At 42.9% G+C, this 13,628-nt stretch overlaps 1 protein-coding gene across 3 annotated transcripts in view; it reads right to left on the reverse strand.

Annotated features, from left to right (window-relative positions):
- Nucleotides 1-13,628, reverse strand: part of GAS2 (growth arrest specific 2) — a 779,771-nt gene that overhangs the window by 361,182 nt on the left and 404,961 nt on the right. For all 3 annotated transcript variants that reach the window (XM_086959885.1, XM_086959886.1, XM_086959887.1), the window contains exon 4: nt 10,111-10,252. In XM_086959885.1, the coding sequence (XP_086816011.1) occupies nt 10,111-10,252 (142 nt within the window). The remainder of the gene's footprint in view (nt 1-10,110; nt 10,253-13,628) is intronic.

A 13,628-nucleotide genomic window follows, 5' to 3' on the forward strand; every position in this document is an offset into this window, starting at 1 on the left:
CAGTAAGGGAGCATACGCATTCAGAATGTAAGACCCATCTAAATCTGCCCCCAGCAGTAGTACCTTTTGTTGCAGTTTTTATAGGGGTCCCCCCGCTAAGAAAAGGAGAGGCCGAATCTACTGCTACCCTTATGAGGAAGGCAAAAAAATGGTGTGATGACTCCAGTAGTGGAGAAGCGAACTCTTCCTCTAGCATTATTTTAGCGATAAAGGTGGGTTGGGTGGGGAAGCGAGCCAAAACCGTGAAAGGTGACTGTTTGGTGATAAACTTTGATAACGCCCATTGCCCGAACAGCTTGTTCTGGGACGGGTCAGATATACGACAAAATGATACCCTTAGAGCAGTCCCCTTAGGGTTTTTTTATCCTCCATTAAGGGGGCATACCCGATTTAACACACACATGAATACAATCCCCAACACAGGAACAGCGGGAAATGGGTGGCAAACAGTACCTAGTAACGCAAGACAAAATAGACCTACACCCAATAGCGAAGGCCTAAACCTGGTTCTAGCCAATCGTTTTGACCCATTAGCCGATTTAAACACTAACGACTGACAACCAGTCTCAACAGTGACCCCAACACCAGTACCCCCTGAGGTGGTGGCCCAATCCCTATGTACTTTCCTGACCTGGAACGCCGCAGGGACGAGAGCTAAAAGGTCAGATCCAACTTGGAATAATTATATTTCTAAACACCAGGTGATAGCAATCCAAGAAACCTGGGACACCTCACCAACCTTTTTATTAGATGGTTTCTCAAGTTTCACAGTACCAGCAACTCCAAGCAATGCAGGGAGAGCGAAAGGGGGGCTTACTTTACTCTTCTCCTTAGAGCTAGCGGGGTCTTTTAATCAGTTGGACTCAGGTTCGGCCAATATCTTGATAATAGAATGGTTAGTTTCCCCAGGATGTATCCTACTCGTAATTAATTTTTATAATGCATGGGGAGGACTAACAGAAACAGATTACGTGGACCACCTGGAGAACTTCTTGAACAACTATAGTCAAAATACACATATTCCTTTTGAGATCCTCTTGATGGGAGATTTTAACAGTCATCAATGTAAACAATTGTGCCATTCAGGCGTTTCAGAGTCTCCTAATGGAGCAGACACCCCCCACTTTGAACATACCAAAACAGGGGAGGCGCTTGAACTACTGTTAGCTAGTTTTAACTTGTATGAACCATTTAATACAGGAATAAACGAGATGGTACCAACCTATAAAGGCTCAACAAATGGGTCGGTTATCGACTACATATTCATTTCCCCAGGCCTTATTTCAAAGGTGAAAGATTATAAGGCATCTGCCTCACCCCATAGTGATCACAATCCTCTGTTGTTGGAGTTTCACTGGAGTGACTTATGGCGCAAACAAGTGGGACAACCCCGGGCTTGTACCATGGCGGTGCCCAGTGACCAAGGCAGATGGCTTAAAGTGGGTAGGGTTATGGAGGGAACGTTTATGGACATTCTATTGCCTAAAATTGAGGGATCACTGGAAATTTGTATGGATCATACCACTCCAAACCCCCAAATTATAGCAGCTTCTGATTCCATTTGTGCACAAACTGCTAGGGACCTCACAAAACCCTTATCAAAGTTCCCTACAAAGCCTCACAAATGGTTTGATACCAAATGTTCACGGTCCTATAGAGCTCTGAAACAGGCCTTAAAGGCCAAGGTAAGAGACAAGGATGAAATTTCAAATTTGAGGTGTGACTATAAAGCAAACATCAAGGCAAGGAAAAACGAGATTTAAAACAATGCATGGAATGACCTCCTTACTATAGATGTCCTTAGAGACAGTAAACGATTTTGGGAAATTGTAAATCATTCTTTCTTCTCGGGGGATGATAATACGGTCACAGATTGTGTGATTCCAGACAAGAAGTGGGTGCAGCATTTTAGCAATGTATATGGAGGTAAGCGTAATGAAACAGTAGTTACAAGGGAGATGGACCAAAACTTAGCTACAGTAGAGTTTTCTGAGGAGGAGGTCCACAAAGCAATAATGGAGTCTACAAAAAACAAGGCCCCTGGCCCCGATGGCGTGCCGGCGGACTTTTTAAAATACTGTCCGACACTCTGGTCCAAAGTACTAGTTAGAGTCTTTGGGGCAATAAATGAAGGAATCTTTCCCGAAACATGGGCAACATCCATCATTGTACCCATTTTTAAAAAGGGCAATCGGGAGGACCCAGGGTGTTATCGCCCCATTTCCCTCATTGAATCTGCCTTCAAAATCTTGGGCAGAGTCTTATTGACCAAATTGAGGGAAAATTTAGAACGATGTGGGGGGCTCTCGAATATTCAATACGGGTTCCGAGAAAAACGGGGGACACTTGAACAATGTTCCAATCTGCACATTTGGTCTCCAAATATACGGTGGCCGGGGAGGGGTCAGTATATCTGGCCTTTATGGACCTCTCCTCGGCTTTTGACCTGGTGAATAGGACCAGGCTATGGTCCCTCCTACTCGAGATGGGCATAGACAAACACCTAGTAGATCTCATTGCTAGTTTACATCAGGACCTGTCAGCTCAAATAAGGGTCACTAGGGACGGAAGGTGCACGGACAGCTTTAAATCTGAGAAAGGGGTGCGCCAGGGCTGTATCCTGGCCCCCCTTCTCTTTACCATCTATATAAATGGGCTGGGGAAATATTTAGATGCAGGAATGGCTGATGTGCTGCGTATAGGAGGAGAACAGATACCAGCCCTCCTATACACGGACGATGCTGTGTTAATTGCACGAACTGGCATTGGTCTACAGGCCCTCTTGAATCGCTTTGGCTCCTTTAAAGAGAATCTTGATTTAAAAATAAATGTAACAAAGTCCCATACTATGATTATAGGCCGAAAAGGAAGTATGTTGCACATAAAATCGTTTACTTGCAAGGGTGAGGTTCTCTCTAGGGTTCCTTTTTTTCCGTACCTGTGGGTCCTTTTTGACCAGAGAGGCTCCTGGGTCCCCCAGATTAAGGCAAAGAGCATTAGTCTAGCTCGATCCACATCAGCCCTGTTGGCCTTTACAAAAAGATTAGGCACCAAACCAATGGAGGCAGTGATAAAGGTATATAACAGTAAGTGTATCCCAATTGCCATGTATGGGTCTGCTATGTGGGGATATGCAAATTTGGACAAAATCCAGAGGGTGGAAAATGGACTCATTAGGTAATTTTTATCTGTCCCCAATTCCACTCCCACTTTAATGAATCATGAGGAAATGGGCTTGCCTTATATTATTGATAAATTGAAGTTAGCCCCACTTCTTTTCTGGACTAAAACATGGTTGAACTCTGAGCTAACATTAAATCATGCCATTCTTAAAGATGTTACCTCGAGGGACAATGCTATGAGAATACCCTGGCTGAAATACATTAGATCTAATTTCGCCACGCTTGGGAGACCAGAACCTTTTACTGATCCAATCAACATCAGGAGGGAAGACATCAGATGGATCAAGCGGGAGTTGATGGAGAGGGCTTGTTTGGCAAGAGGGGAGTTAGAACTGAGGAAACCCTCTGCAAGAGCCCACATAGTTTTTACTACCACTCCCTCCCTGGAACCATACTTAAAAATTGTTACCAATCCACTCCACAGACTCTTGCTGACAAAATTTAGGCTGAACCTAATCCATTACTCACTTGGTAATTTTCCCGTGTGGTCAAAACCTGAAGATGGGCCACCCTGTGATTGTGATCAGTTTTCAATTCAGGACACCCTCCACTTTACTTTTTTTTGTGGTCTGTATACTAGGGAGAGGGTAAAATATGTATTTCCTGTTCTAAAGGCTACTGGTTTCATTCAAGTAAGGCCAGCTTTAATTTTTCTCCAATCGCTAGTGGAAACTCATACCATCTTTAGCGTTGCATGTTACTTAACAGCCGCATTCAGACTAAGGAAGAAAAGAACATCTAGGAAAGCCTTATTTTAATCTAATTTTAAATCTGGTTTTATCTATAAATTTTAATCACTGTAATTATGTGGAAAAATGAAATTAATAACTCACGTTATAAATTTAGTAATCAAATCTATTGATGTTTTAAAAAATTGTATTGTACTGTATTTTGTCCTTTTATGATTTTAACAAAAATCGAATAAAGTGTATTTTGACTGACTGACTGACATTTGTGTTCATCTGCAGGACCCTTAGGCTTGCTTGGTGAGTAGTACCTTGTCTAATTTAGAATACATTTTGCTTTTTCCATATGGTTGAGTGAAAATGCTCAATTGTCACTATAGATTTTTGATGGCAAAGTCTGGCTCCAACGTTTCAAGCCTGCTCCAATAGAAATGTAATTCAAACCAAAATGCCATGGATGCAGAACACCAAACAAAAGTATGAGGCCGTTATTACAGGACTCCTGTACTTATTGTTGTGGTTAGTAACAATATTACCTTGGCCTTCAGAACTCCCCCCATCCTGCTTCCAAATTAGTGTTGTAGAAGATTACATCCTGATGCAGCAAAAGCCAACAAACCATTAACTGTGTATTTGACTTTAAACCTGTACAATGTAATGCTGCTTTTTGCCACTATTTGTGCTATATAAATAGCACATATATAAAATTGTTACTGCAGACCTCTCAAATTGCTTTTATCAAAAAACTTAGCATGGCTGTAATGTTGATTTTGGCACTACAGCTATTTTACTTCTGCTTTAACATGAATGACTTACTGTTCTTTTGTCCTAACCAACCTGGATTCTAGAGCCCAAAGGCTAAAATGGTAAGCTTTTGCAAAAGTCAAATTTCGATTTTTTAAACTTTTTTAAAACTATAACCCTTATGAAATTAAATGTTTTTCAAACTAAATGTAATTAAAGCTACAATTTTCAACCAGAAGGATTTAATTAAATAACTTGCAAATTAAATGTTGCAGATACTATGACTAATACTGCCACTAAAACTGATTCCAGCATTATTAGTGTTGGACTTGGCCCTTTTTAGCAGGTTCACCCCTGAACTTTTTGCCTGAAGCTCTGACATAGTGGTAGTGGTTTTAGGCCTCGGGGCAGTTAATCCCTTCGTTGCTCATGACGAGCTCAGCTGGTCATGAGGCACGGTGCTCGTGCTCGTCATGACCACACCCATTTACATTGACCTCCAGCACAGGAAGGGAATGAGTAGGTGTTAAGCACTGTGGCCCAGTGTAAAGCGCGTGCGCTCTCTGAGTGTGTGTGGTGAGATTGGTTTGCCCTCCCAGATTAATGCATGGGGGATAAGTGTGTCCATGGTAATTCCTGGTATGAGATGAGTGCGGGGTCGAGTGAAGTATGTATGAACTCGTGAGAACAAATGCTGCGCAATGGTGTGTGCACATTTATGGTGACTGGTGGAGAAATGCCACTTTAGAAGTTGGCATTTCTGTGTGCTATGTGTCTGCCTGCCTGATGTGAATTGCATGTCTGGCTTGTGTGCGACAGGAGCTGAGGGGTGTGGGTGGCTCCAGGAGACAGGGTGAGTCAGCCCAGTGGTGCATAGAGAGATCTGTATGCAGATGGGAGGAAGGAGTTGCACCTAGGACCTGAACAGGGCTGTGCCTTCCCTCCACAATGGTGGCTCCTCCCCCTGTGGTGTGTCTGATCACTGAGCACCCACCTGACAAGGGGGAGAGTAGCTGGGCAAAACAAAGTGCTCCAAATTCCCCCTAAACCAGTCCTGACTGTTATCCCCAAGTCCTGTGCTGTGACACAAAGGAAATGTTAGTATAAATATAGTGGCTGTGACCCCATGAAAATGTTAAGTGTGCTGTATTTGTTCCTGAACCTGAAGGCGTGCTGTTGCTGGGGCCCAGGGGAAAGCTGCCAGGAGGGCTTGCCTCCCTGGGTCCTACATTGCCCCTTCATTCCTAAAAAGACTTTTTGACTTCCTTTTGCGCCCTGGGAGGGCTGAGATTTGGCTCCTAGAGGAGCCCTGGAGCTTCAGAGTGTCGAGCTGCACCTTGCCTTGAGGGAATCCCCGGCATAGAATTCCCCTGAATTTGCCGGGATTGAGTGGGTGCCCACCCCGCATTCTTATGGAGCTTTGGGGGTGCTCACCCGCTTATCTGTCGTCATGGTGGGTGCCCAACCCGCCGGTATCTTTATGCAAAAACGGGAGCCTACTCCGTATTGCAGAGATGTCGCTGAGAGAAACCGCCGGGCCGCTGCCAAATTCAACCCGGAAGTCAGGCAACCCTTGTTCGACATGGGCGGGTCCGGCGGCAGGACCAGAAGTTGTGCCTGTGTCAGTGCGGGGTTCCCTTGAGCCGATAGGAGTCCCGGTGTGCAGAGCGAGGGAGAACGGGAGCCCACCCGGCCTCCACGAGCACCAAAGAGAAATCCTGAGTCCCAGGAGGGGGCCCGGGTGAAGAGTGACGGCAGCGCAGGGCTCTTAGGAGTGAAGGGCAGTCCCCCGCCATGAGAGAAGTGCAACCAGATCCCCCAGCGAGGCTCGCATGAGTGAGAGAGCCCCACCCGCTACCCTGGAGAAGGAGAGTGAGAGAATCCCGAGCCAGTGAGCCCGGTGAGTAAGGGCTGGGTGGGGGACATGGCCGCATTTTGCTACCGATCCAGCGAGGGGGCTAATTTGATTTAAAAAGCCCTGTGTGGTGCCAGTGTCTAACGCGTGGGGCAGTTGTTGTTTTAGAAGCCCCAGAGAGGAGCGTCATAGGAGGCAGTAATGCTGAGCGGCCCCGTCCGGCAGCGGGCCGCTCCAAAGCTTGGGGCCAGTTTTAAATGGCTAAGAGAGCCACAGAGGGCCACAGTTCATTGGGGGCATTTCGAGGTGCATTGTCGGCACATGGGCGGTCCCGCCAGAGAGCGGGCCGCCCCAACAATGGTGCCAATTGTCTTAGTGCCACATGGGGGCCAGAGGGCACAGAGGTGCTTGGCCCCCTTTATGCAAAGTGCGACAGCTGGGCCACACCAGCGCCGGCAACTGCAACGAATTGGGCACAATGGCCAGAAAGTCCCTGAGTGGGACCAGAGGCACAGTGAGTGCCTGTGAGTTTCACAGCTGCCCAGCAATTAGTGGGCAGCTGCTACATTTAGGATTGCGCAGTGGCGCACTTTGGATTCAGCTGCTAGGTAGCAGCTATAACATTCTGGACACAGGACATTTGAGCCCCTGAGAAAAGGCCAGTCGGCCAGGGGGACTGTTGGGTTTATAGGGTGCCAGGCCCTAATATGGTTTAGGTGGTGCTAGGGAATGTGATTTATGTAGTATGATTTACACACCCTGTTTTATACCTCTAAATGTGGTTTTTATGTATGAGGTTATTTGCATAATATGGCTTATGCTTGGGAGGTTATCCTCCACTGTGATTTATGCCCCTAATGTGAGTTGTGCTTAGTAGGTTAGAGTCTAATGCGTTTAGAGTTATGAGAGGATTGCATAATGTGTTTATGCTGGTGAGGTTGGCGCAGAATGTAATTTGCGCCTAATGTGATACTGTGCATGATGTAGTTTATGTTACAGGCTGATGCTGAGTGCAGTGGTTACCAGTGATTGCTGGTTGTATATTTATTATATGTTTTACTATTACAAAGTTCGCTTTGTGATGGTTCTGACAGTGGTCCAGTGGGCCCTGCAAGGTGTAAATAATCCCTTGTAGATATGACCGAGTGCCAGGTGGCACCATGTATATTATGTGAGTACTATTCTAATGTGTTGAGAGAATACAAAGGCTATGTTTGATATAACCTTGTGTGGAGTTCCTTTTGTATTGTGCCTGGGATGTTGTTGCTGTATGCGTACACAAATGCTTTACACATGGCCTCTGGGATAAGCCTGACTGCTCGTGCCAAGCTACCAAGGGGGTGAGCAGGGGTTATCTTTGGCGTGTAACTCCCTTGCCCTGACTAAAGTGGGGGTCTCTGCCTGGCTTTGGCGCAAGCCTTTGCCAACCAGAGATCCCATTTCTAACAATTAGCCTATGCTCGGTTATTGCTACAATAATCTCAATTGGTTTAGCTTCACAGGTGAATGTATGATATTGGTCAAACAGTAACAAAATGGTTCACGTGATCACTAGCACATATCACTACTCTTTATTCTGGAAAAGCATCTCATTTGAGTTTGCCTCAGGTGTTACTACTACTGTATATTAAACTAAGCTTTCTGTACAAAAGTTGAGTCCTTGGTGGTACTGTTTCAGCCCTTAGCACTGGTACCGCCATGTTAATACACAGTTCTAACAAGCACCCCAGCATTTGATATTTGATATTTATGGAAATTTGTAAAGCGCGGCTATCGCTCCGGAAGGAGCATCTTGGCGCTGAGCGTACAGAGGGTAGAAACGTGGTGATAAGAAGGATCATATAGCTGCTAGGACTGAGGTATCAGATTGCTGGAACACCCAGGTTTTCAGAAGTTTCCTGAAATGGGACTCAGTTTCAACTAGCCTGAGATTAACAGGAAGGCTGTTCCAGGCTCTGGCAGCTAGGAAGGAGAAGGTTTTTAGCTTGAATCTTGGAATTATGACAAGATTAGTTCCTGAAGATCTTAAGCAGCGTGTAGGGTTGTAATACGTGAAACGCTTGGAAAAGTAGAGGGGGCCTGTTTTCCTAGTGGCTTTGAATACAGTGAGCAGAAGTTTAAACAAAATTCTTTTGTGGAGTGGTAGCCAATGAAGGGCGTTAAGGGCTGCTGAGGCAGAGGACCTTCTGGGAAGTTTAAGCACGAGTCTGGCCGCGGCGTGTTGGACGCTTTGGAGTTTCCTGAGGGTAGACTTCTTTACTCCTGCCATTAGTCCATTGCAATAATCAAGTCGGGAGAGAATTAAAGCAACCGCGACTGATTTTCTGGCTGTAATGGGGAGGAAGTCAAAGAATTTGAGCATAGCAGGAAGCCAGTGGAATGGAATGGCTTTGTGAGACCTGGGGAGGGAGACAAGTAGGATTAACACTAACTTCGGGCTAGCAGTGGTCTGTCCTATCCATTATACTATTCCTTGCCCTGTCTGAAATAAAATAAATCATCTCAATCTTACTACAGGAGGACGGACTTCTGGTGGGGTTTATATTTAACTATAAGAGCTCATGCATGGAAGGTAGGGGGATGGCTTTCTCCTTTCACATTCTAAGGTAGTTGTCTAATACAGGCTTTTTGGAATTGTTTGAGGGTGAGATGCCTATTTGCTCCATTCCTGAATACACTACTATATCTGAAGATGTCCACAACGCCGACAGAGCTAAATACCTGTATTCATAGAAACCCCAAGGCCTATCTTTTCTAGTGCTATGGGATATGGTGAGGGCATTTGTTCAGTATGAGACCTCCCAATAATGTCTCAGATGGGTGACCCACAGAGCACACCTGTAAGAAATTGGATTGGTGATTGACTGGAGTGTCAGCCCTGGTCAAACAGCAACCACGATCCTTCCCTGCCTAAGGCACAAACAAGCCCCAAATTAATCTGTGCTCAACCCTCTGGTGGGTTGGCATAGAGCAGTATGGCTTAACTTAGAGGCAATATGTAAAGTATTTCTGCAACACATTAAAGAGTAAAATGGTGAAAACACTACATGAAAAGATTCCCATGCTGGGGTAAAAATATAGAGCCCAATTTAATAAGTAAAACAAAAACAAACTAAAATCCATTAATTAGAACCAGAGTTTTGAAATAAAGAATAAACTGTAAAATGGTGCCTAAAAGCAAAAAAGCATTAACGCGTTATCTGATCGCACTTGACCACTTCAAAGTCAAATGTTCAGGCTGACCGCATTGGAGAGCGGGTCAGATACAGTACCAGATTAGTACGGCTGTAGTTTACCTTCTCAAGTTTTTTGCCAAGAGTCCTGTTCACGTTGGAGAGGGTCACAGGGAGCAAAGAGAGTGCCAAGTTCAACAACACCCAATGGGCTTTGAAAGTAAACTTTCTCACAGAAAGGAGAATCAGGAAAATTTAGTTTGTGGCCTCTTACATTTGCTATATGATCATGCAGTATTCATATGAATAAGAATTCAGTTACACCAATTTTTGGTATGGGGGTTAATATTTCCATGTGAAATAGCATGTTTCTTTGTAAGACATATGTGGTCCATTCTTTCATAAAATGATTTATATCCCAAGCCCCTTTGACTGCTCATAACTTTTAATAGTATGAAATCCATACGTACCTAAACCTTCAGATTCGAAGATGCAGGTGTCCCCCACTCCAACGGATCTGCACCAGGATAGGAAATTTGCAGTGTTGTCTCTTGCAAAAAATGACCCTGAAGCTGCATTAGCTTTGCATGGAATCTTTCGGACAGGAAGGCTCTGTAAAAGAAAAATTATTTTGTTCGAATTTATATGGCCAGCAGTTTGGATTATATAATAGAAATATAGAAATGGTACGGCCTTATTCTGATACCCACTGGAATGCTGACTTAGGTGCAAATGGGAGTTTGTAACGTAATCAAAATACGTTCAAAATTACTATCCCTGTGTTTTTGACCTGAACAAATTTCATAAAGTAAAAAACAGGTGAAAATGATCAAAGGTTCAATTGCAAATATACTGGAATCCACAACTCACAATGAAGGAATGATATTACTGCATTATTTTACATTGTCAGTGTGTAATTCAGTAGCGGGGTAATGTTGCTACTGGTGTCATAAATATGCTGTATGTCACTAAAACCTTATCTTTCACTTTTGATCAGAATTGGTCAAAAATATGAATTTTGTAATTTGATGCATGTTGGCAAGGAGTGCATTTGTGAAATAGTTACATGTAATTACATTGAGGATTTCTATTTACTAGTCAGAATTCAAGGACTGCTACCCTTGCTGCAATGCACTGCATTGCATGAAATGGTATTAAGTACACTAATGGGCAATCTAAGCCAAGACAATTTTACCATTCACTCTAGAAAGAGGAATAACTTCACATGCTACTGTCCACTGCAACTGTTCAGCTGGTCCCTCATAAAAGAAGCCCTTCTTTGTCCAGATATTTTGGGTTTAAAGAAGGCTCATTGGCCTTACCCTTGAGAATCACTACGATTCTATTGTATTAGTGAGTAGCAAGCGTAGCCCTTAGTAAACCCATACAGTTTTCCGCCTCTGGTCGTTACCAAGTCCAACTGTGTTCTGAAGAACTAGAGGAAAAAGCTTTTCTTATAATGGTAATTAAAGCATGATCTTTGACAAGTCCTCACCAAACAGCAAGAAAGCCCAGTAAGTCCAATATTTTGTTTGGACAAAATATCAAGAATAAAATATTGTGTCGAAAAAAACAGCCTATATCAAGGACAAAAATATTGTTTCGTTTTAATGTAAGCAAAGGTTTACTTTACATTACTCCAGATACAGGTACCTTGAAGATATAAATATCTATGTACACATCTTCATGCAACTTACAAGTGGAGCAAAGAATAGTAAATCTATACTTACCTATTTGCACTTACCTTCTCAATATTTTGGGCACAATACTTTGTCCACATGATATTTTAGAAATCTATCAGTGGACCTATTGAAGCAGCAGCCAAGAAGTAATACATTTATGCAGCCTTACGCATATGACAGTTAATATTTATATCACTGGTGCCATTTCTGAAACATTTACTTGTAATCTTACCTAAACTTAGAGAAGATAATTGGGTTATGCAGTCTTGCTATATTTAGGGTAGATGGACTGGGAGGCTGGCTAGCAGTGTCTCAGTACCTACAATCTAAAATACCAGTAAGTCAAAATCAAAGTCAAAATTTGTATTTGATTCAGACCTCGGCTGAGGTCAACAAATGCAAATACTAGTAGAATTTGATAAAAAAATGGAAGACCACTTAAAAATATATACCTTCCTATAAATGCCTAAGAGTTGTCATATCAAAAATAATTAGTGTGGTCTTTTATGACAGGGATATTTTGGAGGAAGTTGCACTAAACACACATATGCTTTACTCCTGTTTTTCTTTTATAGCGTGTTTATTTATAGATTGTATTTGTATTTTATTACATATTATGCTATATATTATGCTATTTTATTTTGTTCAGAAACATAACTCCCAGCGATTATAGACTGGCTACGGATACAAATAATATTTTGAAATCTGGTGTGGCAGTTCTCCAAGAATCAATTTGTCTCATATATTTAATAAAATAGTTACCTCACTATCTTCCATTTCCAGAAGCTTGTTCAAAGCCACCAGTAAGGCCAAACCCGGCTGTTAATAAAAGAGCTATTAGTCTACTGTGGTCTATCATGGCACTTGCACGCCACGTGGCTAGAGAAATGCGAGGATTCAGGGACTTCCCCGAAGCTTTATTTGTGAGACTAAGGATATACCTGTTATTTTTGTGTGATCGACTTGGAAATAAAGGAATTACATTATCCTACATGGCATGATGGATCCATCAAAAACATTCGTCCACTTTCTAGTATTTTGACCTAAAAGAGAAAAGGTTGCCTTCAAAATTTGATGTTGTGCTTGGATTGGGTGTTGTTCATTTAACCAAGTTGTATATATTACTAACTTCAAAGTAACTATTTAAAAATGTTTGAAAACCACTCTAGAAATGTTTGTTGGTAACTTTGTTATTAAGAATCTCCTACTGTTCCCATGTAATTGCCTTGACAGCAACTGTGCATCAAGCATGGGATAATACCTCTGTTGGAGACAACAGCAGGGTTCCAGCTAAATTAGAATGAGCCATGGGAGACGAAAGACGCAATCCAATGTGCCACAGAATGAAAGTCCAGACAAGCAAATTTACAAATGCAGTTCAGCCTGAGTAGACGCAGTGAAAAAGAGTGGTTTCTCAGGTAGCGTACTATTTAAAAAAACTATTGACAAAATATGTACAGTTTTTTCCTAAGTGCCTCTGTAAACTGCCTTCTGGCTTTGTGAATCTAGGAACGTATAAGGGAAATCAGTTCATCCATTCAGACTGTAGGACATGGCAATACAAGATAGTTTCTGGCACAGCGCTGACCTACATGGCAGAATAAAATTATATTTAAACATGTTTTCATGCATGATAAGAGATGGAGGCCTATCAATTCTATGTAGGTAGGTTGAAAATAAAATGATATTGCTATCATGCGCTTGTGAAGCCGTTGACTTTTGACGAGAGAGCTCAGAGTGGAAGATATTAAAATATTGCAACCAAAGACAGTCTAGATAATTTAAGCGCCTTCACTCAGTGGAGGTTTTTACATTCAAATGTAGACACTTTTTGAAATGTTATTCTTGTGGAATCCTGTAGCTTAGCAGGAGGTACTCCAACTGACCCCTGAAGCACAGTTTTTTATCCAGCCTTTCTCGTCTCCTCACAGATCTCAAATGTGATTCTTCCAGGGGGGTAAGGCTAGAAACTATAGCTGAACAGTGCTCCACAAAGCCAGATACCTTCTCCTCCTGAAAAGGATTTGTTGCTGTTAAAAACTCTGAGTTGGACCAGGGTGAATCTGCAGCCTAGTGGCAACATACCTTCATGAGAATTACCTGGCAGGTTTGTACCAATCTTCCTGAGGTTTTTGAAGACAAAAAAGTGCTTAACTCCCAGTTTTTCCAGCATGCTAGGAGGAGTACACTTGACACAATCAATGATCTAAAAACCTCAAGAACAGTACGTTGGGGTCAGGGCTCACTCTAGTAGAGACCAACAGCAGCATCTAGGGCCAGTCCAGTTAGAGCTTGTCAGGAGGGCA

Source organism: Lissotriton vulgaris, chromosome 2_2 (assembly GCF_964263255.1).
Source record: "Lissotriton vulgaris chromosome 2_2, aLisVul1.2, whole genome shotgun sequence".
NCBI classification, from domain to species: Eukaryota; Metazoa; Chordata; class Amphibia; order Caudata; family Salamandridae; genus Lissotriton; species Lissotriton vulgaris.